The 27436-nt window shown below is 42.6% G+C and overlaps 1 protein-coding gene across 1 annotated transcript; it reads right to left on the bottom strand.

Moving 5' to 3' along the window:
- Positions 1–5946: 5946 nt before the first annotated feature.
- On the bottom strand, positions 5947–27095 carry LOC118084570 (palmitoyltransferase ZDHHC12). The gene is made up of 6 exons (XM_035114219.2): positions 26431–27095; positions 18311–18407; positions 12929–13081; positions 12042–12214; positions 10332–10497; positions 5947–7165 (listed from the first exon to the last, which is right to left on the bottom strand). Exons 1-6 carry the CDS (start codon positions 26457–26459, stop codon positions 6971–6973), a joined length of 813 nt encoding a protein of 270 aa, XP_034970110.1. The 5' UTR covers positions 26460–27095; the 3' UTR covers positions 5947–6970.
- Positions 27096–27436: the final 341 nt, after the last annotated feature.

Below are 27436 nucleotides of genomic sequence, written 5' to 3'. Positions count from 1 at the left end.
TCAGAAATATCATATAATGTTAACAATACCCAGTCCTTTGCACCTGATTGTGAAACAGCTGACAACTGGACTTCTATTGATACACACAGCGTTGGGGGAATACGACTGAAGAGAATTTGTTCACATAAAAAGACCCAGCACACAGCCTTAGGTGTTTTTGTAGGCACCAAATAAAATAAAATAAAATAATTCAACAATTATCAAACACACTCCAGTTAACCTCAGACTCAGGAAACAGCTGCAAATGCCACTGGAGAAAAATGACTGCAGGTCATTTCAGGAAGCAACATGGAAATACATTTGGCCAAAAGGTCCTGTAAAGAAAATCAGCATAAAATTTTGTACAGCCAGTAAAAAGGTAAAGGTAAAGGACCCCTGGCAGTTAAGTCCAGTTGTGAATGACACTGGGGTTGTGGTGCTCATCTTGCTTTACTGGCCAAAGGAGCTGTTTGTCCGCAGACAGTTTTTCCAGGTCATATGGTCAGCATGACTAAGCCACTTCTGGCGAAACCAGAGCAGTGCATGGAAACGCTGTTTACCTTCCCTGCCAGAACGGTACCTATTTATCTACTTGCTTGAACTGCTAGGTTGGCAGGAGCAGGGACCGAACAATGGGAGCTCACCCCATCGCAGGGATTTGAACTGCCGACCTTCCAATCGGCAAGCCCAAGGCTCAGTAGTTTAGACCACAGCGCCACCCGCGTCCAGTACTCCACCTCATATAGGTGAAATAAGAGGAGTTTGCTTAAGTGTAAGAGGGTGTGTTTTTACATACCAGAGATAATGAGATTAGTAGAAAGTTTCTACAAGCTAGGGCATTCCTTTTTGAGGGTATGGTGTAGTGTGAATTAACTCAAGGGGTAAAGTACTTGCATACAATGACAGTGGATTCTAGGTTGACCTTATCTAATTCCCTTTTTCTCCATGCTGTAGATCTGCCCCCTACCCTGTCCCCATCCGTTCACTCAGACCAACTGAGGTAAATAATAATAATAATAATAATAATAATAATAATAATAATAATATTTATTTATTTATTTCTGCCCCGTCCATCTGGTATTCATTCTTTCTGCAAATATTTAATCATTGCATACTTTTACAATGGAAAGAGTGGGGCATATTTGTGATCAGATCAGTAAAGGACAGATGGGTGGTGGTGCAGCCAAGCAGAGCCCATGGACCAAGCATATCAGCTGGCTGGCACTGCCATGTTAATGATACCAGGCAGGACTTGCACACTATGTGGACCTAGAGCTCCCATCAGCACCAGCACTACCCAACAAGGCCCCATCAGCTGTAGTAATGCCAATGACAGCTCAATGGCAACAGCAGTGGGCCCTGAAATTTCTCCCACCAATTGCCTGTGTGTGAGAGATTCAATGTTTCCTGAACAGTGGAGTCTCTATTGTTCAGAAGGTTCTGATGCTCACTTTTAAATTCTTGAATGGGTTGGAATAAAGTCACTAGAAAATCTCTTGCCTCCACATCAACATACCTGTATATTCAGACGGTCTCCTCTAGGTGACCCCACCATTTGAGGAGAGGCAGGTAGGAAGAACATCCAGAGCCACCTTAGCGGTAAAATATTCTTTCCAGAAAATATCACCTAGTACCTACTTAGTTATCACAATCATAAGAAACCTTTTTATTGCCCAAGGCCTTTTAATAACTTCTTAATCTGGATGGAATTATGGTAGATTTATGCAGCTTTATCTGCTGTTTTGACTGTTGCTGTTCTTTTTAAAAATTACAACCCATCCTTTCTATTGAATGTAATTCTCTCTCTCTCTCTCTCTCTCTCTCTCTCTCTCTCTCTCTCTCTGTGTGTGTGTGTGTAAAGTTTCTCTGTTAACCTTATTAAATCCCTTAATAAATTTATTAGACAAACCCCACAAAGATACCTTCTATGTTTGAATGTATAGCTTACAATCATCAATCTTGTTTGAATACCGATTATTACATATGGATTTCCTATATTAATTTACATGCTTAAGTCAAAATCATATGAGTGTGTGTTTTTTGAGCAGCAGATTTTAATTTATTTTTATTTTTTTAAAAACATCTTTATTCTTTTTAAAAAAGAAAATCATATGAGTGTTTTTATTGTTAATGTTAACTGACGATGTTTCTTTTTATGTTTTAGTTACAGAAATAAAATTAATTTAACCCCTTGACACATATTTCTTAGAAAAGAGTATTGACTTTGCAATGCTTGCAACTGCAATACTCGAACATGTGAAATTGGCTCAAGTTGCAATTAGAGCACTCAGCAGGTAAGAAACAGCAGGCCCTCTGCTTAATTTCTCCCAGAGAGTCTACAACCTGAAACATTTTTATTTAGAGAATCACTCAAAAAACAGTCACACAATATTGGCTGTTTAAGCAGGTGAAATACTTTTAACTCAGTAGGATTTACTTTGGAATAGACGTGACTAGAATTCAGCCAACACATCTGATCATGCTAACTTTGTATCTCTATTATTATTGGTTAAAAAGCAAGCCATTAATATATCCCATTTACAAATGCTTAAATACCCAACCGACCACTTGAAAATGGAATAATTTTGTAGATTCTCGCTTTGTAGATTTACCTTGCAGAAGGCCACCATTTTGCTAGCAAAACACCAATGCATATTTGAGAAGAAATGGCGCATAACATTTTCTTTGCCATGGCCTCATCATCTTCTCCAGAATGTCTATGATGATATAAGGTCTAAGATAGGAGTAGTCAATGTGTTGTCCTCCAGATGTTGTGGGACAACACTTCCCACCAGCCACCACTAGAATGGCTGATGGTCATCGCATTAGCTGCTAAGAGGTTTTCACACATGACATTTAAAATCTTTGTTTTCTTTGTTTGTCGTGTGAATGTGAAACTTATTCTGTTCTGGTACATTTCACAGTAAAAGAGTCTTGTCCGTTTTCTACCCGAAGCTGACTTTTATTTGCAGATGCAGATGTGTGATATAAGAAAGGTTTGAAGATACTTTCAGGGTCAAGTGAAGGTACCCAAATATATTCAAGGCTGGCTCAAGATAGTTTGCTACCTGAGTTGGAATAGCAAATGGTACTTTCCCTCCAAAACAAAACAAAACATGGCAAAACAAAACAAATTTGGGTGCATAGGACCCAAGATTGATCAAATTATTTTGCCACCTAAGGCAGAAAATCCTACAAGCATCTCTTGCCCCCCCCAACAGTAAAAAATACAACATAATTAAATATCTAACAATTTGCTGCCCTTCCATGAAACCCAAAATCAGCTGTTTGGGGCAGCGACCTCCCTGTGCCTAATGGCAGAGCTACATATACCAACCCTCAACTGCTAAAACTCATCTGACTCCCACTCCAGTCATTACAAAATAGGCTCTTAATTGAGAGCAAGGTGAGATCTTTACTGAGGCAATGTAGAGGTATAGTTCAGCAACAGGTAGTGGGTCACAGCAGCCTTTAGGCTCAGGCTAGATGACAGGAAAGTCAAGACTATCTGGGCTAGAACCAGCAGTTCAAGTTTATGGAGACTGGGGCAAGGAGTTCAGAACTGTGCTGAAGCAACAGAGTTGTCCTAACGGGTTGGCCCGCCTGCCTACCAAGCTTTTAAAGACAGGCAAGGCAAACTTACTTGCAAGACTCTTGTGCCTTGCAATATTGCTGAGCATGTACATGCTCACTACATCAGGGAGGATGAATCTGTCCCCAGCAGTGGGAGTGTTGCTGGGTTCTGGGTGACCAGGCTGTGCCTCCTCTCCTGATTCTGCTTCCTCCACCCCTAGCGGTTGAATGATCCCCTTCCTGGATTATATTGCTTCCCTCTCTGGGAGGGAAGAGGGGAAATGGGAATCCTGTTTTCCCATCCAGAGCAGCCGTATCCTGGGAGAGGGGAGTACCTGCCTCCTCCAGCCTTTATTTCCCTGCCTCAGCTCACCACCATGTCATCCCCTCGTCCCCCCACCTCATCTGTCTCAGCCTGCCACTCCACTTGGCAACGTCTCAGGGCTCACAACAAAAAACAAACTTAAGGGATTTGCTATGGTTGAGAAGGATTAGAAGAAGTTCGCCAGTACCTTTTCCCACAGATCTGTCTCACAGCTGTTTCCGGCAGACACCAAAATTGAGTACTCTCTTAACAAAAGACCAAACTTAAATATTGCTCAAGAGCAGTTTCATTAAAAACAAGCTTCACCAAAAGCTGTTTACCGGTATGTTAAAATAATGGAGACAGCATAAAAGAGAGGAGGAAATTGACTGATCGGGGTCCTGGTACAATTACCAAATGCTGCTGATTTCATAGTATGCGATAATTTTTAGCTCAAATTTTGATGGAGGTTTCATTTAAATCATGTTTTATTGGAGGCATCTTGCAAATGTCATGTTTTGAACAGCATTTTGTTAACTAGCTTGAGATCCTGCTTGGACAAATGGTGGTTTAAAAAGTGAAATTAATGAATGAATGAATAAATGGTCTGTGCCTGTACAATTTCCCCAGAGTTATATGAGTCCAATCTCTTTTGTTGCCCAGTGAGCCTGGGACACTGCCCAAGAGCAAATATGATAGTATGTCTCTGTCTTCCTTCAAATCCCTCCTCACATCCTATCTTTTCAGCGAAACCCTATTTTTACATTGGCCAAGCCATGTAAGCTTGGAGCTAAGCATTCTTCCCTCATGGCCTGTGATTTTTCTGACGTCTCCTCCTCTGTATTATTTGTTGCTCCTGTGTCTCCTTCCCTTCTCTCTCATCTTCTCCCACTGTCCAGGTTGTCAGCTCCATGGGGCAGGGAGCTGTCTCTTTTGTTTATAGCTTTTTACAGGCGTGTATGTGTTTGTAGGCCAAGGGCAAAGCCTCTGACCACATCCAGCATGTTCACTGAATGTGATTTGAAATGGTTGGAAGACACAATGTTAAAATAGGGTTGCCATATGCAGGGCAGTTTCGAGCAGGTCGCGCCCCCTGGTGCAGAGGGGCGGAGATCGCTCCGGCGCCCCCACCCTTGCAGGGCGCAGCATGGTTTCCGCCATGGTTTTCTACCAGCCCGGCGCCCTGGCGCACCGCGCCACCGGGGGTCTACCTAGAGCCGGCCCATGCCATATGTCTGGAATTTCCTGGACATAGCTGGGATTCGGTTGTCAGAAGCAGTGTCCGGGTGGAAATCACTGAAATGTCTGAGAAAACCAGATGCATGGCAAACCATGTCGCAAGCGTAGATTTTGGCGAATTTCCTTAAAAATAGCTCGTTTTTTGTTGTTGAGCAAAAAAAAAAAAAGCTCAATAACCTTTGTGTCTGGATCTTTCATGTTTTGAAAGATGGCAACCCTATGTTAAAATATTCAGGTTCTCCGAAGGAATGTTGGTTGAAAAAGAGAGAGGGAAAAAACAGAAATTGTGAAGCTTAGTCCCACTGCAATGTGGATTCAAAGCCTTAGCTTTACATCTGCACCTAGTGTCTTCTGCTATTTTGCCGAAGAGTAATGTAAACATTAAACATGCTGTTTCTACCTTCAAAGCAGTCCCAAGAACGTACTTTATCCCTTAGAGGTTTGGGTGTCTTTTTCAAGAATATTGCTGATTTTGTGGCACTGTGCAAAGTCAGAAAGAAATGGATGTGGAGGCTTTAACAGATGTAAATTACTGAGAAAAGAAAAACATCCCAATGTTTACTCAGAAGTAAGACCCTCTGTGTTCTGTAGAACTGACTTTCCATTTCAATAAGTTCAAAGGTTTGCAGTCTGAACAAAAAAAAGGGGTGGGCACCATCACCACCTAGTCACATTAATTAACTGACTGATAAATAAATAGTTGAACAAGCACACTCTCAGGTACCCCACCCCTGACTGATATAATGGGGACAAGTACAAAAAAATAGATAACGTTTAATACAACGAATGTGATACATAAAAAATATAATTGGTGTCAGGCACTCTTTCCCCACCTAAATTCCCTTTCTTATAAATATGTACAGAATATAAAATCCAGAACAAAAAAGACCTATCTAAAATAACATGGTGAATAGATTGAAGGGGGGGGTGTTTTTTATTTTTTCATGCATATGTTTATATATCCCCCAGCTACAGAAAAGTTCATTGGAATGAAATAGAAGAAAGCTTCAAGCAAGTGCAAACGAACCCTCACAAATATTTCTTGCAAATCTTTTAACCTTTTGACACCGAGAAGAATTATATTTGTTGAGTCTTGAACATGCAGGCTTAGGGTCACTAAGTCACAGTCAGCAACGGGGTGCTATTTTATTAAATTTGTGCAGGATATAACAGCATGCCTGCCAGCGTAAGGGGGAAGGGTGCAGAAGTGCAAAATCTGAACTTGAAATTCAACCAGTTCTGTTGTGTTTGAACATTTACTCTATTAAGACATTCTAAGTCAGCTTCATAGTAAAAAAAGTAAGCCAGCACCATCTAGTGTTGAATAGAAATACAAAACTATAGTATAATATAGTATTTAGATTTTGAATTAAGAACTGCTGGGCAAATTTTATATCCTATGTTAGCTTTGTTGTAACTCCATCAGCATATTTGAATGGATAATAGACAATGAATATATTTAATACTGAATGAGGCAGAATGAAATGTGCACAGTGATTAATAGTGTTTGAAAAGGAAATGTGTATTGTACAATGATAATTTATTGCCCTTTCTCCTGAATTGTGGGTGGGAACAATGACTGAATTATGCAATTTTAAAAACGAACCAGCGCAGTGTTGCTGTGCTGTGCTTAAGGTGATGTCCTGCACTTAAGGAGAAAGATCCATTTACTCCATACATATACCCACAATCTATACATGTTCAAAGGTCTGTCACATTCCATGCATATGCAAAGGTTTCTGTCAAGACATTTCTTTTCCCTAGGGAGAGGCCATGCTCAAAACCATACACTACATGCCACCAGTTTTACTGATACAGTAAAGTGACGTGTTGATGTCCTGGTATATTATACAGTACATGACTCTTCTATAATCTTTATACCAAAGTCAGTTCTGCTTTTTTCAGTTCCTCCTCTGTTAGAGGCTTGATGATATGAAGGAATTCCATAAAGTTTAGTACAATTCCTCTATCAAATGGATTGAAGAACTTCCCTTTATGGTCCAGGAGATATGCATACTTCGTTGTTTTGAGACATTCTGCGGTAGTTAAGTTGACTGCTGCCATATAAACCTTTAAAAGTGAAACACATAGAGATGACTTTCAGTTTTACATATAAACTGTTTGCATTGATGCTGTTACTACTCTCAGATGACACCGTACTGCAACTAAGATTCATTACACTACAAGCTGACCAGCTGAACTTTGTGAAATAATTCATCATTATAATAAATGTCTGACATGTACGTACCGTAACACCTGCAATTAAACTGAACTGTGGACACCAGAGACAATAGACTCTTGGGTGTTTTGGTGTAATGGAGAAAGGATTGCAGCTGAATAATTTGAGTTTACCAACACATATAACAGCTGTTACTTTACCGCCAAGAAGAGTCCTTGACAGAAAGGTTGTGTCTACACCAAGAAACAATATAGATTATTCCAATGGTCACTGAACTGAGAAAGCAGAGCAAATCTATACTTAAATCTGGACTAGGCTAAATGTCTCAGGAATAGATACAGGGAAAATCTGACAAGTTCTGCAGAAGCCAGTTTGGGACACTAGAAAAACTCTAACAGTAAATCATCTATCAAAAGTAGACAAACGAGAGTGTCAGGCAGGATGACGATAGCAGCCAAAGCTCTAAATTCAGTTCACAGGAAACTATGGTCTAACCCAGTAGTGGGAAACCTGCGGCTGGTAGTGGATGGCACTTACCTGACTTTCCTCCAGCTGAGTCACTGCTGCACACTGGAACAGAGAGGCCAACACAGTGGAAACATGGTTGTAGGACCACCAGATTGACTCTGCTGGTGTGCTTGCATCTGGCCAACCTCACCACTCTGTTGCCTCTCCACCCTGGTATACAGCAACAACTTGGGCAGAGGAAAGTCACATAAGCAGTGCCACCCTCCCTCTGTGCCATCTACTACTACCTGTGACCCTCTAGATGCTGTTGGACTTCCATCAGCACCAGCCAGCATGGTTAATGGTCAGGAATGGTGGGAGTTGTATTCCAGCAGTATCTGGAGGGCCACAGAATGACCATTCGTAGTCTAGTCTGTTGGAATCATCTCTACATTCCAGTGCTTATGACTGTGGGTGATGTATTCAAACATAAACAAAACGTATTTGTCCTTTTCCTGTTGGTACAGTAGCAGCCCGAGACCAGTTGCTTATCATACTGGGCAGCAGGATACAAATCTAGAGGGTCTTGGTTTTATCTCTGTTAACTCTACCATCAGTTTTGTGACTGGCTGTTTGGAGAAAGGTCACCAGTGGTTAGTGCCTATTTGGACTGGTAGGAAGACCAACAGCAGGTGATGCCAGAGCCAATGACAGTCAGAACCATCTGATTCTAGTTTTGTCCCCATCCTCCTCCCTCCACAGTTCTACAAGAGCAGACTTTTTTCCAGGGACAGTTCCAGATTTAAAGAAGGCATCTCGGAATGTCCCGCTTTTCCTTAGGATGTCCCTATTTTCATTGGAAAAATGTGGGAGGGGATGGAGTTATGTGACCCCCTGAGCCAAGGCGATAAGTAAATATACAATCTTTAGAATACACCTCAAGGCAATCCTGTATAGGGAAGTTATTTTATGTTGGAAGATGTCCAGAATGTCTGGGGCGGCCCAGTCAGGTCAGGGTATAAATAAAAATTATTGTTATTATGGTGGTGATGATGAAATAAGACGTCCCTATTTTCATTGGATAAATGTTGGAGGGCATGCAAGAGCAGCACTGAAATTAAGAAGGAGGCCACTGTCAGGCAGTGCCACAAACCTAGGCTGGGTGGAAGTAAGAAAAGCAGGCTGATCAAGAGCAGATTGAGCTTGATGGGGCAGTGCCTCATTCACCCTAATGGACCATCGTCCACTGGGAAAGGCCCTAGCTCAGTGGCAGAACAAGTCCTTTGCATGTGGAAGTCCAAAATTCAAGCTCTAGCCAAGTGGATCACAACTAGTGGAGATGCTGAGAGTCACTGGTCTGACTCGTATAGGGCAGCTTCCCGTGTTCAAGGAAGCAAGGACCATAAGGAACAAATAGTAGTGTAAGTGAACTACCAAATATTCTGCTGCCCATAATCTTAGTTAATGATTCTTCTTATGAGAGTTCATCCCACAATATCAGACTATCCTGTCATTGGGTAGTAGAAACTCTCAAACAGAAATAATACAAGCATACAATTTAATCATTTCTGTGGCCAGCTGTATTATTTAGGTGGTGTATCAAAACATAAATTATTCTTCAGTACATGTTACGAAGTTAATATCTGCTTATATGCTGATACCAGAACATTAAAAAACCATATATCCAAAGGGATTGGATACAACTTACACCCTTGCAAATTAAATGTATTTCCCATCAAGCATTCTATTGTTTTATTTTCAGTATGATCCCACTTGAAATCAGCCAGTCGAAAATAGTGCAGTTACTTACCAGTAGCATCCTATTTGAGTAAACTTTTTCTCTGTCTCTGGCTTTCAATAAAGAGACACTAGAGGGCATTAACAGTTCTATCTAAACTGAGCTGCTGTTCCCACTATACTATATATAACACACATTAACCTCATCTAGTTTTTCGTAACTTATCGCTCTCCCTCTTTGAGATGACTGTCTTTCTAACATTAGCATCCTGTGTGAATGGCTGAGGGAGAGAAGATTGCCCTTTATGTGACAAAGCTGGTCCAGCATTTAAATACTATGAAATACTAAAATGATTGCCTCAGGCAGAATGCAGAAACCAGAAAGTAGGAGATCGGGACCACTTGGACCTCCAGATGTCCCTGAGCTACAACTCTCATCATTCCTGACTACTGACCATGCTGTCTGCAACATGTTTCAGGTTCACACAGTCTTTTCCCTTTGACTTGTCAATATGCAGTCTGGGATAAGAATGAGTGCTGTCTTACCACTCAGAGAGTCAGTGCCTTTTAAAAAATATTTTGGCTATGTGGGAAAATCCGAGCCTTGCCATCTCCGAGGGCAGCAGTGGCTACCCAGGGGCTCATAGCTTGCCCCCGAAGACCCCTCCCCCCAATTTGTCATTTAAAAGCCAACATTTTGGTTTCTATGAGTCCTCTGCTTCAATGCTGTGATGCTAAAAGGTGACCCTTTAAAAAGTTGCCATTTTTTACTTTAATTTTTAAATCCTTTTAATAAAAACAAATGGCTGATCCCATAGTTACCTGTGATGCCAAAAGCATGCTATAAAAATATGCATTCAAGATTATACATACACACAGTGAAGTCATCATTGCTGATGTTGTGGCAATGACGGAAAGAAAGAGAAATCCGATCCCGATGAAAATACTGCGTCCCATTACATTAAACCAATTCCAGCATAGATATATTCCAACAACAGAGTTCAGACACATAGTAGTGAGGAATCCTACAAAATAGGGCCTAGAATGAAGCAAAACAAAAACAAAGCAATGCTTCTACCGGTACTACGTAAAAAGCTAACAAAGCCTTTGCAAAGTTCAGTCAGTATCTAGAACAACCTCTCTCATATGCAGCTGATGTGGTGATTTAATTCATAAGAACATAGAATCAGGCCAATGGCCCATCTAATCCAGCATCCTGTTCTCACAGTGGCCAACCAGATATCCGTGAGCAGCCTAGAAGCAGAAGCTAAGCAAAACTGCACTCTCTTTACCCACAATTCCCAGCAGCTGGAGGTACTGATTACTCTGTGAGTTTAGTCCTCGGATCCTGCTGTGTCACCACTTTTTAAAAATGAAGTTGGATCACATTAAAAACAAACTCTGGCAGAAAAGAACCTCAAATGGTAGCAGAGTGTGCTCAAGGTCACATTTCATAAATATGCCCTTAAAAGATGATGTGGGGAGATAACTGTGGTAGTGCCTTCTGAGAGCAGCTTATCTGTGAGGAAATGTCTCTGGTGTGACTTGGATGCATATATGATTAAAAATGATCAGCAAAGCAAGCAGTTGATAATACAGGCCATCAACTGGCCTTCAGTGGGTTTTAACATGAGCTTAATTGTCGTGTCTTCAGCACTAAATACTGGTCTTGGTTTCTAAGTATGGCATTGACAATTTTCTCCTTTACAGAAAATCAATTCCCCCATTGTTTCATGGGGTGGAGGAAGGAGCCACGACCATTTTATCAGTTTAAATCTGTTTTGTGTACCACAATTTTGGCTTTGCCAAATAAATAAGTTTATGACTTATTTATCAATTAATTAAATGTATATCTCACACCCTGCTCCAAATGAGTCAAGGACAGCACACATTTCAATACTAAAATAACACAATTAAAAATTATAAAAAAACAGTTAAGAACAACTTTCTAAAAACCAGTTAAAATCTCCTGAAAGCAATAATCTACCCTTAAACTATTACAGTAATTTCAGTGGTATCAGGGACAGAGCTTTCAACCATCAAAACTTTATAATTTTTCTAAGTATCAATAAGTATTTTCTTTTAAAAAACCTGTTTTTTCCTTAAAAAATTTATAAGGAGGGAGGCTGATGCAGCTCACTGGAAAGGGCATTTCACAAATGGGGAGCCACTACTGAGAAGGCCCTGCACAAGTCACCACCCGCTGGGTATACCCCAAGTAGGGTGACACCAACAGGGTCCACCTGCTGATTGTAGGGCCACAGATGGCTGATAGATACAGTGGTGATCCAAAGACTTATTGTGTCACATGTTAATGTTTCTGATGAGAGATATCAACAGTGCAACATCTGATGGTGTTGTGAAAAGAGGGAAAAAAGAATGCTTAGTTAGTAATGACTTATAGACGAGCAAAAATATCTTGAACAATCTTTCCCAAACCTGTTGCCCTCCAGATGTTGTGGTTCACAACTCCCATCATGTCGCTGGCAATGCTGGCTGGAACTGATGACATATCTGAAAGCTAATGGGTTGCGGAAGGCTATCTTAAATGCTGCAGGAAAAATCTCTTTTCCACATCTGTACCTGTTCCTGTATCCCACGCTGTTGTAGATAAAAGGACAATAATGATCAAAGCCAGAGACACAACGATTGATGATACGACAATGTTTAGCTCGAAGAGGTTTCACAAGGTGGCACACATGACACAGTCTAGGCAACAGGATTTTGCCCTCTTCCCAATAATTAAGATAATCCACCTTAGAAAGAAGAAGATATCCAGGATGGAATCTAAAATGCAATGGGAGAATCTAAGAACCAACTAACCTAATGCTTTTGTATATGTGCTTTAAACAATAGCATCGTTTCAGACAACCAGGTGATACAGCTGCTGTTCATGCATTTATGTTCTAATTGAAGGTGGACTTGTGTGAGTTTACCCATCTCCAGGGCAAATGCCTCAGCAAAAAGTGCAATTTCTTCCTTCCAAAGCAGGAAGTATGTAGAACAGTGGTTCTCACACACTTGTGTGACAGGCGAGGATTGCTAGTGTGGCAGGAAGATTCAATCCGTATTATATTTTGTGAATGGTTCATATTGTTATGTAGCTGCATTGTTTTATACTATTGGGATGTCCCTTGATCATATTATAAAACATGACTTCTTAGATAGTAGAAAACAAAATCAGTCACCAAAACAGCACAATTCTATACTTGTCTACTCAGAAGTTAAGTCAATGGGACTTAATCCCAGATATGTGCGCAGAAGCACTGAAGCCTTTCTTTGCTAGCTGCCTGCATTAATTGAATTTTCTTATCTCCAACATTTAGGCATCTATAAAAATGATGACAAAAGAAGGATGCTTTCAATTCAGCAACAGCATTTGCTTAATTCCAGAGGTGATTATTGCCAAAGAGAATTATTACTAATGTGCGAGAGATGGTTGCATATGCGAAGGTGTACGGGAGAAATACCTGTCTGATGGCCTGGTAATATTCATCAGTGTGTTGAGGAAGCAAACCTGGGTTCATCATAGAAGCTTTTAAGAAGAGGAACCACATCAGAGCATTGCCAAGGAGAAAGGTAGCATGGGCATTCCACAGGGTGTTAAAAGACAACGGCATAATCTGTGCAATGAAAATAGACAAAACTAATCTGGCACACTGGCACACAAACCGAAACATCATGCAAATCATTGTACAAAAGCAGCAGTCATATACTTGACCTCTGGCTGGCTGGCTGCCTAGGTATGTATACTGTTTACATGAAATCTCTCTCTGCTTCCCCAACCTCTCTGCTATCTACGCTATCCCACTCTTCTAGTGCCCATGTACTACTCAAGGTGGCTTTAAACAGTTAGGGACTGACAAATCCATAACTGGGGATAAAGAAACGAGAATTGGATGGAAATGGAGGAGCAGATCTTGAGAGATTGGATGGAATTGGAATTGGAGTAGCAGTTCTTGAGAGATTTCTCAACATGAGAGGTGAAAGAGACACAGAATATTATAGGCAAGCAGTATGAGGGGACATGGGTGGCCCTGTGGGTTAAACCACTGAGCCTAGGGCTTGCTGATCAGAAGGTCGGCAGTTTGAATCCCCGCGGTGGGGTGAGCTCCTGTTGCTCAGTCCCTGCTCCTGCCAACCTAGCAGTTCGAAAGCACGCAGTGCAAGTAGATAAATAGGTACCGCTCCGGCGGGAAGGTAAATGGCGTTTCTGTACACTGCTCTGGTTCACCAGAAAGCGGCTTAGTCATGCTGGCCACATGACCCAGAAGCTGTACGCTGGCTCCCTCGGCCAATAACGCGAGATGAGCACTGCAACCCCAGAGTCGGTCACGACTGGACCTAACGGTAAGGGGTCCCTTTACCTTTATGAGCAAGCAGAAGGAGCTAACAGTAGGCAAGCTTATTGAGAAGAGATAACACAAGGAGGTGTGTAAGAAGGGAAGCCAACTTGGCATGACCAAGTTTAAGGCTTCTGTGGGCCACAGGCAAGAAACCTGCTGTGGTTTTTCCAAATACACACATGACTCTTTCCTCAGAGACACAGACGCACACAACACCTGGCCTGTTGACCACCAAGCTTCTTGTGGATGGGTGGGGTGGTTGAAAGCTGTAATAAATGCTACTGCATAGCTGGCAGTCTTGCCTGGAGCTCACTTCTTCTCAGGCCTCCCTGCCCTTGCCCATGCAGGTGGTAGGGAGCAGCAGCAGGCTGGGAGGACTTATGGCTTCTGTTGGGGCAGCTGCTGCATAGTTCACACTGCACGTCCTCCCCACTAGGGGTAAGAACACTGATGGGACTGATATTGCAATTGAAATACCACCACCATTCCTGTGTCACCAGGCTTATGAGAAATAAGCAGTGTTAGGGTTTGAGGGCATGAGGTAACTTGCACCCGATTCATATTGGCTGCCTGTTGGCTTCTGGGGCAACTAATAAACTGTTGTTGTTGTTGTTAAATAATGGAGCTTTGTGTCTAAACATATGCAGGTGGCCTAACAAAGATGGAGGTGCTTGGAGTGGTGCTTTGCAATGGGCCTTTTGCTAGGTCAGAGAATCCAGCACCTGCTCAACTATGCCAACTCCTGACATTGGGCCTATAGATAGGAGTCACAGACACCCTCAAAATGAGGGCTTAGTCATTAGCAACCTTTTTCAGCTGTGGGCCGATCCACCGTCCCTCGGTCCATGTGGTGGGCCGGTCTATATTTTTTTGGGGAGAATGAACGAATTCCTATGCCCCACAAATAACCCAGAGATGCATTTTAAATAAAAGGACACATTCTACTCATGTAAAAACATGCTGATTCCCAGACCGTCCGTGGGCCTGATTGAAAAGGCGATTGGGCTGCATCCGGCCCACGGGCCTTAGGTTGACTACCCCTGGCTTAGTCTAACCCATCAGTTTTCCAAATGACAAAGTGAAAATTCATATGTTATGGAATTGCATATTTTCCTGCATTGCAGGGGGTTGGACTACATGATCCCCAGGGTCCCTTCCGACTCTACGGTTCTATGATTCTATGTGTGCGCTGCTTACATGTAGATTTTCCATTAAAGTCTTTAGGAAGGAACCATATGGGTTGGGCAGATTATATGTTTCCTTCCCGGGTCAGTATTGTCCACTGATAAGTAATCCACCTGTTCCATCTTATTCCTTCTACAGATATTGCCAAAGCAACATGAGGTCCAGACATAAGAAACTGGCTCCCATGTTTCTACATGAATCATTGCTTAGGCTTCATTACAAACTGAGTGTAAAAGCATCTTGGGACTTCAAATAATGTTAATCAGGCAATTGCTTAGTTGAGAGGAGCAGTGGAGATCTTTAAACAGTAAGGACTAGAAATATGGCCATGCCAGGAAGTCAGTTTAATTATACATAGCCACTATAATGAGCTATGGAGATGCATTTATAATCCCATAAATACGTGGTCCTGTGTCATTATTCCGCTCGGGGCTGCCCTGGGGACCGGAGGGGGGGGGGACTCCGCCTGACTGTGCAATGACCGCTTCCCCAACATAAAGGGGAGGCGCATTTTGCGCAGCCGCGTGCAGCCCCCCCTGGGATCCCTGAGGCAGTCCTGGAAGTTTGGAGGCTGGCACTGCCTTCCTGAGGCTGGAGGCTGGAGTCACCGCCCACTCAGTCAGCCGACCAATCCGGCCGAAGGGAGGCGTGCCAGGGGGATCAGCCAGGTAGGATCAGGTAGGCTTACCTGCACACAAAGAAGAGGAGCCATTCTTTGGAAGCAGCCGACGGATTCAGAGCTTTCCCACCCTCCACTCCCTAACTTTATTCTTGCTTTACAGGTTATTTACTTCCACAGGTTTCTTGCTTTTCAGGTTTTTTCTTCCACAGGCGTACACGCATGCAGACGCTGCTACGACCGGTCGCTGTTAAAGGGCTGGAAAGGAATTTCCCTGCATTGGCAGGTTTCGCCTTTCCCGTAGCAATTCGTCACAACTTTGGCGGATGCAGGCCTTGGGCGGAATCCTTTAGTCATTTACATAAAGAGGAGGGGCGTGGGGGCGGTGACCCCCGCCCTATTGCTGCGGCGATTACAGGGTTCCCGTAAACGGGCCTCAAGGGGGGGTGCATTTGGCGATGCCACTTGGCTGTTTATTGCCCTCCCCTTCCAGCGGCGGCGATCGGGGGGGGCGGGCTATCTGCTTGAACATATGTTCTCCAGAGTTAGCCCAACCCCCACTCATGCTGGACAACCCTGAAGATAACCCCACCCCCGGCTGGGGGCTGGGAGGGATATACGCCCAATGCCTGCGCCAAGGTCTTCCTACATCTGAATTTTAATAAAGTTGTGGCTAATTTTTAATCCCATAAATACGTGGTCCTGTGTCATTATTCCGCTTGGTGCTGCCCTGGGGACCAGGGGGGGGGGGGGACTCTGCCTGACTGCGCAAAGGCGTCTTGCAGAGATGCTTTGAATCATTAGGCAGAGAAACCACCGTAGCAGGAGAAGCAAACAAAGGGGAGATTACTGTTGAATTCCTGCTTTTCTTTCCCCCCTTGCCTTGGAAAGAAACTGTTTTAAAACTTCACTTCTCATGAAAATATGATTATTTCATTTTGTAAATGTAGGTATCAAAGCCTAGAGATTGTAAAAGCCACTCTGAAAATCGATCCTGTGACAACTGTATTCATCTATTCACATAAATGCAAAGATATTTCCCCTTTCTCCTTTCATGAAATATAATAAAGTGAAAGATGCTAGTAAATTACAGCTAAGTACTGTTCTAGAATATATTTCTGATCTTTGTTTTCAATTTAGCTTGGCAATTTAGCTCTGTATAGATAAAATACTACCATTTGTTCCATAATGCTCCCGCCAGCTGACTGAAGAATTATGCTCAGATTAAGGAATTAAAGATGCAATCCTGATCCAATGAAGCCAATGACAGAAGTGCCTTTGACTTAAACTGAGCCAAGGATTGCACACTAAAGCTTTGGGAAAAGTTCCAGCCTCCCATAAAAAGAGCAATGGGGAATATAAACAGAATAATGTATTAGTACTGTATTGTATAGATTAAAGTCCAGAAAATGCAGAGCCTTCCACCTTCTCAGGTCAGTGAGAAACAGATATCCATATGATATGGCATGTCTATCATTTATTTAAATAAAAGCATATTGATGGAATGCAACAGTTTGATATCACACTAGATAACAAGTACCATAAACTTTCTAATATTGGCTGCATTTCATGGAGTCAGTTGAGATAAACTCTTTTCAGGATTTCTTTTTGTCTATTCCTTTCTTCTCTGTAAACCAAGGGGAATTGCCTAGAATCTGGGATCTTGGCCAAGTAATAATAGACATATATTGGCCTGAAATAACCATTTGTACATTATTATTCAGCATTGATGTGAATAATATGAATCAACTGCATCATTATCATACTGTTAAGAGCAGTTGCTTGGATGTAATTCCAAAGAAATTTGTTCTTAATAACAGTTTCAGGATCAGAGTGTAATGGTTTATCAATTCTTACCTTTATTTTCCAGAAATATTGGTAGCCCTGGATTATATTGGTACCAACTACTCTTCTTCTAACTCCGTATTACAATGATATTTTATATAATCTAGGTTGGCAAGGTGTCCTAGTTTACAGAGGCTAGTCCTCTATTTGTGGGTCTGCCAAATCCAAGTTCAGTTTAAAGAAAGTAACATAAAAAGGAGAGCCAGGGTAGGGGGCTTGTAGTTGTCCACCAGCAGTTAGAAGCTGGGCAGCAGACTGATCAAGGTCGCCTGATCACAATATTCACAATATTCCCATTTATAGTGAGATACATTTCTATTCAACTTACAGAAATTATTTCTAAATCTGCATCTATACATATAAAGTGTCATTTGCATAAGATGTGCGCATCTGTGCCCCCTTTCATCTTGATGTATTATGTGTGTGATGCATTTCCTCTTTTTTGGCTTTGTGTAAGTGGCCATCCTAATGCAATTCTTAGCATGCTACTACTAATATATTCCTCCAGTCTGAAAGCAGGAGGTCAACGACACTACCAAAATGGTTTGCTCAATCATGAGACATAAGAATAAGCCTTTGCAGGATTGAATTCTAATTCTGATTCAATAAATTATATCTCTATCTCTATCTAATCTATATCTATATCCATATCTATAAAATTATTAGAGTTCTTTATTTTACTACCTCTCTTGTAGGGAAAATTCAGTCCCTTAAATAGAGAGCATTGGTATATGTGGGGCTAATTGCCATATGATACCAAGGCTTTCATGGAAAGCAACTCTTTTCCTTTTCACTACTATTCTATACAACGGGCACAAGGAAGAGCCATATTTTGAACAAGACCATGATTGCCTTACCCAAAACAGGTAAGTTGGGTAACCCCACAGAAATGTGCAACTATAAAAGAAAAGGACGGCCACTTTTGATTCACCAGGAGAGCTAAACTTCCATGATCTGAAAATAAAACACAATGACAAATATGATAATGGTCACAGTATCTCAATCACATAGCAATAGTGTTGTGTCCAATGCTGCTGTTACACAAGCAGAAAGTTCTAGTATAAATAAAGCCATGAAGGGCCCTGGAACCTTAACACCCATGACTGAAAACCTTAGAAAGACATCCTTATGGATCCTGAGACTGCAGCACAAACTTTCATGCATATCTTCAATGCCTTAAGAAGTGGAAACTTTTTTAAAAAAATGAAAAATTGCACTAATGAAGTATTTCCTCCTGATGAAATAACAGTGAGGTATAGTAAGGTGGAGAGGTTTAAACTCTTCTGTCATGACTCAGAGACCATGCACTGTGCAATGGACTCAGAGCAGGATGACCTTCAATGGGGGAAAAGCTACCAGGACCATCTTCAAGGCTCTCTTCACTTGATAACACAGCCTTGCCGCCTTACTTTGATTCAGAGGAGGAGTCTCCCAGGGTGCTTTTGTCTCCTCAGCCCTACAGGAAACTGACTGCAGTATAAGGCAAGGCCCTCTAAAAGCCAGCTCCTCTGTGGAGGTGGAGCTTACTGCACCACAGTTCAGCCAATGTATACAAGTGTCAGGAGCTGGCAGGACAACAGGGAGGAGGAAAAGGATCTCAGCGAGGGACTGGGACACATGGGCGCAAGCAGAGGATGGGGAAGGAAGTACTCACAGGGTAACAGAGGGTGGCAAGGAGATTGGGGTCAATGCACAGGAACAAGGGCAGCAGGACCCATCACCAGAGACAGAGGGGCCCCTGTCTCCATGATCACGATGGGCTCTGAGGCATAGGGAGCAGCAGGAAGGACGCTCCAGAAGGCAGAGGCAGGCAAACACCCACAGCCCAGCTCCCTAGCTGGTCAGGTGGGGCTTGCTAGCTCTGGGAGCAGCTGTGTGATTCCTCAGCTGGAGTAGGCTTAGAACAGGTGAGGGTCCCATGCCTCATCAAGCCCAGATGCTGCAATCAGCATGCAAAGTACAAAAGGGAAGCTGAGTTGAGGTGCTTTGTCTATGCCAGTGTTTCCCAAACCTGGGCCTCCAGCTGTTTTTGAACTACAACTCCCATCATCCCTAACTAGCAAGACCAGTGGCCAGGGATGATGGGAATTGTAGTCCAAAAACAGCTGGAGAACCAAGGTTGGGAAACACTGGTCTATGCAACTGTCTATGTCAGGCATGGCCAAACTTGGCCCTCCAGATGTTTTGGGACTACAATTCCCATCATCCCTGACCACTGGTCCTGTTAGCTAGGGATGAAGGGAGTTGTAGTCCCAAAACATCTGGAGGGCCAAGTTTGGCCATGCCTGATCTATGCTGATGTACCTTGGCTTGGATGCTCCTGGACCTCTATGGGACTGTGCTGTGTGTTTGACTCTGGACTTATCCTGCCTGCTGGGCTTTGGACTTGGCTACTTGGATTGACCCTGGACTGCATTTCCTGACCTTTGAACTTGACTTGTGTGGGTTGACCCCCAGACTTTGAACTTTGGACTTGACACACTGACTTGCTGCCAGGTAGGCCTTAGGACTTCTCCAAGGTGCTGTAGGTAATCTGGGTGCCTCAATCTTGTGATGGGACACTGCTTGGCTTTTCATGTAAGCATAGAGCTCTTGTAGAACAGGACACCTGCCTTCTGCTGTTTTGGTGCTGCTCAGGTTCCCTGCTGTGGCTATTTACAGGAAGCAATTAATGTCACATCTTGTTTGCTTTCCAGCCTCACTCTTTCTTTGTGACAGGAGAAGTTCTGTGTTTCAACACACAATATTGCTATCATAACATCTCATAACTATCAGGTAATAACTTGTTTGAGCATAAATTGCAGGTGCTCTTTTACTGAAGGCTTTGCAAAGTCAACTGGGAATCTCAGAATATGTACCTCCCCTCCCTGTGTCTGTTATTGTTGTGAAGAATTTGCAAAATGTTTAGCTTGTAAATGACAAGATTCTTGGTTGGGTCACAGATGTTTGCTGTCCTGAGAAGATCTCTTTAAAATAGTCAAGTAAGCAAGCAAGCAAGCAAAAACTGTTTTTTTGTACTAAGAGATATCAAAACACTGCCAAATCAGCAAAATTAGGAATAATTTTAAAAAACCCATTTAGTAGGAATGATAACTAAAAGTCTAAAACACACACAGATTAAATGTATTGTAGACCCCCCCCCCAAAAAAAAAAACCCTGAAAGGAAAACACAATTAGAAATAAACCAACAGGCCCTTTTCAGTGGTGATGCCATGGCTTTGGAAAATTGTTCCAGCTGAGTTGCATCAGGTCTCCTTTCTAAGCTCCTATGGAAAGAATCTGAGGCTGTGAAGGCCAGTATGAGGGGACATGGCTTGTGGAGAGGGGCTGTGCCTGGGAGGGCGTATGGTGTGGGGAGCCCTGGATTATATTGGTACAAACCAATCTTCTTCTAACTCCATATTACAATGATATTTTATATAATCTAGGTTGGCAAGGTGTCCTATTTTACAGAGGCTAGTCCTCTATTTGGGACCAGTTAGAGAGGCTTGGAGGGCAGCATTTGGCCCCTGAGCGTGAGGCTCCTGCCCTTGCATCATGGCATTTTCATAGACTCCATGAGAGCAAGGAATGAGCAGCACTGCAATACTGTAAGGTTTTCAAAATAACACTATTTGAAAATGTAGCAATTGGGTGGGCTGTATTTCATAGTTCACTAGGAAGGGCAACCCCCAAATGGCAAGAAGCTACACAGGTGCATGGATAACACTTCTGTATTTCTACACTATGCCATGTGTGATAAGAAAACATGTGCCTATTTTGACACGTATCTATTGTGTCCGGAAGCTATTGATCAACTATGGTGTCCCAATGGGTGTATACACAGCTAAATTGGCATGTGTATGCTAATAGCACATGTGATGTTCATGAGGGTGTTATGTACTAAGATTGGATCCTAGAACAATAGGCAAGTAGGATCCTAGAATGCAACAACTGATTGGCTTGCAGGAGAAGACCAATCAGGCTCTAGGAAGAAGTTAATCAGCCTATTAGGCTGGTAGGATCGTAGAAGAAGAAGAAGAGTTTGGATTTGATATCCCACTTTATCACTACCCGAAGGAGTCTCAAAGCGGCTAACAATCACCTTTCCCCTCCTCTCCCACAACAAACACCCTGTGAGGTAGGTGGGGCTGAGAGACTTCAGAGAAGTGTGACTAGCCCAAGGTCACCCAGCAGCTGCATATGGAGGAGCGGAGACGCGAACCCGGTTCCCCAGATTAGGAGTCTACCGCTCTTAACCACTACACCACAACTGATTGGCCTGCAGGAAAAGACCAATCAGGCTCCAGGAGAGAAGCAGAATCAGCCAATCAGACGGGATTCATTGTGTAAATAATGTTTATAAAAGCCTGAGGTTTCGGGGGTATTTCATTCAATGTTTTACAAGCTTCAATAAAGAACATGAAGTCACTACAGGACTCCGAGTATATTTCAGAGATGGTAACCTGAAGGTTAAATCCATTAGGAAACTGTGGTATGTAAAGACTGCCTTAGGGTGAATTTAAATGACTGCTTTTGGGGGCTGACATTTTTATGTGACATTTTTATGTGATGAATGGTCATATGAATAGGTTTCTCACATGCTTTTCCTTCTTAAATTCCATGTCCAAATATCTGCGAATTTTGACCACCATTAGTAGACAGCCATGATTAGTGCTGAACACTGATCCTGTCCCTCACCCAATTTAGGGAGGGATTGAGTCTTGTGTCTGAAGTAGCTTTGGAGAAACTGAAAGCTTCTGTGGTTCAGACTGATGTTAGGAGACTACTACCGGTAGATCTTCTCCTGAACATGGAGAAGAAAGGTAAGGACTCTCTCTGACCTCCTAGTGGACAATCTCCCCAGATTAAAAGATGTTCTTACCACCGGTGAGCTGACAAGTGCAGTTGGGACCCTCAGCCATGCTGCCTTTTAAATAAGTTTGCAAAGTTAACAGAAGAGGTGCTAATGATACCTTCCAGCATTGAGCTCAATGGGCTAGTCATGGTTCAAACTCCATTCAGACATATAAATGAATGATGACTCCTTATATTTCCATTTAACAGTCCTTAATACAATCATGTATAGTTAATACTTCTTACTTTGTACAGCCAGGTGATTTATGTGCACAGAAAACCATTCCCCCCCCCTTATATTGTCATCTGGACACAATATATAGATTTAGGTTCCTTTCGTCTTTCCCTTTAATCTTTTAATCTCTCCTCATAATCTCTTAATATTTGCCAGTGATTAATCTCCCTGTTACAGCACACTCCTTTCTCCCAGCCCTTGAGAAGACAGCTCAGCTCTGTTACTAATATATGGCTTAGTTTATGCTTGTACAGCCATTATAATGAAATATAATCACTATGTTTTTCCTTTGAAAATGGAGGGATTTTCTTCCACTTTGCCTATTCATATTCTCAGCGCGGTCACTCATCCTCTTCTTAGACCTTACCAAAAAATCAACATAAGCTTTATTTCCTGTCAAATACACCCCTGCCCCCACCTCCGAATCCTGACAGCTGTAATGCTTTCAGACTATTTGGCTGGATATTCCTTGGCACTTTTTAATAGCCCCCAACCAATTGATTGTTTTTGTGTGCAAAGAACAATGATTCCAAGTATAAAGGGGATTCTAAGCAGAAGGACTGTTATTCTACTATTGTTATGAAGTGCTGTGGCTTGAGCTACCTTTTTTTAAAGCTGACCTTCTATGTATTTCACAGCAGTCTTTGCTCAACTATTGGCGAGAACAGAAAGATCCTCTATTTCTGTGGTATTCCTGTGGGACGGGAGAGGATTGTGATGATGAAAAGGTGAAAACCACTACAAATTTACTCACTTTAAAGTCAATGCGGGTTTTTGTGTGTGAAGTATTATGATGGAGGGCTTTCACTGGCCATCATGAGTATTTAGAGATGAGAAAGTAGCATAATATAGCCCCCTCGTGCCCAGGAGATGATAGTCTAGTTTAGACAGCCTTTTTTAGTTTATAAGAAGAGGCTCACAGCTTTTGTTCAGTTGAGGAGCAGAATGACACTGCAGGGACTCTGTGATATGCTCCTGAACATCTTTTTAGTCAGAGGGAAGCAGGGGTAGCTCAGTTGAACTGGGTCGCTGCTGGAGGGGGAGGGTCTGCTTTTACCCTTCAAAGAGCTGAGGCCCCACCACCACCCTCTGCCATCTGGAGATCCCTTGTTCTCTTAAAAGCCTCCACCCTTTCTACCTTGTTGCCCCATCGGTTGGAATCGCCCCCCCCCCAAAAAAACCCCTGTGAATGCTACCTCTCTCACCTCCATAAAGTCCACTTTTCCTGTGGAGTCTTTGACACAATCCCTTCCTTCCTTCCCACACCCTAATGTAAGTATGCCTAAGCACTTACAACTGAAACAACCAGAGTGTTATGATTCCATTGTCCAGCAGTGACCTGGACACCATCAGAGCTAATGTGTCAATGGCTTAGGAACCAGTCTGGGTACCTGGCTCTCAGCCTTATGCCGGTAATCAGGGGAGCCCTGAACCTGAGGCTGGTAGGCAGGAATCCACTGAACCTGATGGCATGGCACCAGGCTCTGTAAAAAAATCCTATAGCTGCCTTCCCCTGGGCTTGAGGAATCAAATGCCTCATATATTAACAGTACAGGGAGTTCACCAGGAGGGAGGCCATGGAATGCAAGAAGTGCCCATCTTATGGCCAGAATCTGAAAATGTTTCTCACACAGATTGTGCATAATGCATGCACTTAAAACTGGGTCTAGGCTAGCAAAGAAGTGAGTACCACTGAATTTGGTATGGCTTGGTTTTTAAAAAAATGTGTTTAGGTTTCGTAATGTTCCTCCCCCCCCCCTGCAGTTCTAGGCACAGACCATCCAAGTGTCCCTATTTTCCAGGGACTTCCCTGATTTAGAGAAGCCGCCCCGGTTTCTGATTTGATCCCAGAATGTCCCACTTTTCCTTAGGATGCCCTATTTTCATTGGAGAAATGTTGGAGGATATGGAGTTATCCAACCCCTGAGCTGTCTAAAGGCAATCCTGTATAGGGCAGGTTTTGTTTTTTAATGTTTCATGTTCTATTATGATTTTATATATGTCCGAAGCTGCCCAGAGTGGCTGGGGCAACGCAGTAAGATGTGTGGGGTATAAATAGTAAAGTTATCATTATGTAATGGGACACCCTATTTTCACTGGAAAATTGTTGTAGGGTATGCAAATGCCAACCCAGGCTTGAATGCAATCTTGGCAAGGAACCACATGTGGCTTTGAGTCCTGAGTTCTGTGCAGCTTTTTGATCACTGAACAGTGCAATGGATGTAAGGGAACACAAGAAAAATGGAAAAGATAACACAGGAGTGAGTGTGTGAGACTGCTTGTTGCTGACAAAGATCAAAACCAGAATATTTTTGGAGACGAATCAAGGGAAAACAAAGTTTGTTTGTAAAAGAGGATAACCAAAGGAAGCATGCAAGAGAAAGGGTCAAGAGGAAGTTAAAAGAAAGGTGACTTGTGTCTAGGGTTTCTGAGAACCTTGAATTAGCACATTAAGGCTTAATATTAATGCAAAGTGCCATCTGCTTTATGAAACACATCCTATTGGGCTACATGTTTACAAGCAGTTGAGAAATTCTAGCCAAACCTGCTAGGCTCCAGCTTCCACCCCCCTCCCCAGTTTCTGCTTTGCTTTATTTCCAGCTCTCTAGCATCTGGCTTGCTCCATCCTGATTCTCTTTGTGCCCTTTCAGTGCTGCCTCACCCAACCTGGTGCTCTCCAGATGTTTGGGATTACAATTCCCATCAGCCCCTGCTAAGCACAGCACCCAACACACCTGGAGGGCCCCAGGTCGGGGAAGGCTACTCCAAATTGTCACTTATTGTCACCGCTGTCAAGTTTTCCCTTTTCTCGCGAGGAAGCCTATTCAGCATAAGGGAATTTCCCTTAAAAAAAGAACTTGACAGCTATGCTTATTGTCCTAAAGAACTGGGTTCTCTTATAAGGGGTCAGGCCTCAGTAGTGGGTTATTCCCAGTTGTTGTCCAACCACAGGGAAGGTCAACAAGGGAGCAAGACCTGGATAAGCCCCTGCCTCCTGGTGATCTGCTTGCTCCTCATTTATACATGCAGAGCCTGGGTGAACCCTGGCTCAAAGGAAGCTATGCAGTATGAGATCCAAAGCTGTTCAAACCAATGAGGGCAAACAAAGGCATTGTTAGTGAGTAGCACAGGGCCCTCTTATCTGCTGCCCCTTCCCTTTCCCCCTTTTAAATTTGCTTTAAAATGGCTGGGTGGGCAGCAAAGTGCAGTGCTAATGAGAGCCATATTAATTTTTCTAGGGGCATGCTATATATCAATGCAAGTGTGTGTTGTGGGTCTCTGCCCAGAATCCTTTAAGTACCTCACAGTCACCCTGGCAGCAAGTCATTTCATTCCTGACAACTACAGTACCTTACTTTCATTGCATTGTAATAGCCAGTTCCCCCCCCCCCCCTGGGTGATGACAACAACTCCAAATACTAAGATAGTCATCTTCTTTTTTTAATCTGGACTTCTGGCTGCCTGAAATGCTCGGAATCCCAAAGCTGAAATGTTTTGCCAATGTTATGCAAATGTTATGCCACCCTTTGTGTTTTTAGGTACTCAGATGAGTTTTAAATATATTCATTTGCTCTGAAAATGTCATGATGCAACCAAATAATATAAAGGTTGTAACGAAAGAAAAACAAATGAGATACATAGCTACTCTGTTTGCAAGGCTCTGTTACTATTCCCATTGGGAATTCTGAATTAGAAAGTTATTTGATTTCCAGCACACTTGATTTGTATAATGAATCCATGAACATGCATGGGTACATGAATCAAAACAAACCATCTGATTGTAAATTTTCATTACCATTCTCTCCCCACCCTCCATTTAATTTTCACCTATCATAATACGAAGCACCTGAAACTTTAGGAACATAACTGATGAAATTTGCTTTGTATTTTGGTTCAGTATCTTACCTCCTCCAGACTTGCTGGGACATTTCCATGTGTGGTTTCCTGAGGGACACAGGCAGTTTGTAGCTCCATTAGCAGATCCACTGGAATGACAAGCTGCTGTGGCGTTAGAGCAGGATTAGTGGCTGCTGCTGCTACTTCCTCTGCTATCGTTGATGCTTCAGCTCCTGGGTGCAATCCAAAGGTTGCATTCCCATGTTAATTCTTGTCTTGCTCCAGTTCCACAGAACCAATTGCTTGTATATACTCCATTGTGTGTATATGGAAATAAAAGGGATTGTGATCCTGCAGGCCTGTGGGCTGACATCTGTGAATTTCTAGTATTGTACGGCATATAGCATACTTCCAGGCACATTTTTTTTTTGCTTCTGTTATCTTATTAAAGCTTTCAGCAAATACTTGACAACTTTTGCATGAACAGAAAAAATAAACAGTTTTCTGTATCTACCTCTTCCTGCACCCACATCCTCCTCCCCTCTGTTCTACTAAGTTCCTCTTCCTCATCAAATCAACCTTTCAATAACATGGATGATAACAACACAAGTCTATACACATTCTAAAATATTTTGTACGCACACAAGTCACTATCCCATACCTCTCTGGATTTATCCTCATTGTCAGATATTGAATGATGAAGAAGAGAGATTCATGGATGTTAACACAAAGGAGACTCCTACCTCCTTCTGCATTTCACTTGGTGCAGCTACCAATATACATTGACATTGCCAGCGCCTGACCCTCAGTAAACTCCTGTGCTTTAAATAGCTGCAGAACTCAAAGATGGTTGGCAGGTGCAATTTTTTTCAGGGCAGTGCAGTGTGGCAGAGACCAGGAAAAGGGAGGTCTCTCTCTCTCTCTCTCTTTCTCTCTTTCTCTCTCTCTCCTTTCCTTGCTATTCACATCTGTGAATTGTGAGTATGAATCTGGGAAAAGGGTACATTTGGGATTTTCCAAAACTGGAAAGCCTACCAACCCACATTTGGGCAATATTTTTAGACGGATTTTTTAA

This window comes from Zootoca vivipara, chromosome 9, assembly GCF_963506605.1.
Source record: "Zootoca vivipara chromosome 9, rZooViv1.1, whole genome shotgun sequence".
In the NCBI taxonomy this organism is placed as follows: domain Eukaryota; kingdom Metazoa; phylum Chordata; class Lepidosauria; order Squamata; family Lacertidae; genus Zootoca; species Zootoca vivipara.
This window is presented reverse-complemented; position numbering and strand designations above follow the sequence as displayed.

Bases quoted from the DNA above. Each gene is read 5' to 3' on its own strand.
- LOC118084570 (XM_035114219.2), bottom strand. From the start codon at position 26,459: ATGGAAATGTCCCAGCAAGTCTGGAGGAG. The intron at 10,498-12,041 runs GTACAGATGTGG...GCTTCATTCTAG, and splicing joins AGCGTGGGATACAGGAACAG to GCCCTATTTTGTAGGATTCC. The intron at 7,166-10,331 runs GTATGTATAATC...TCACTTTTAAAG, and splicing joins CAATGATGACTTCACTGTGT to GTTTATATGGCAGCAGTCAA.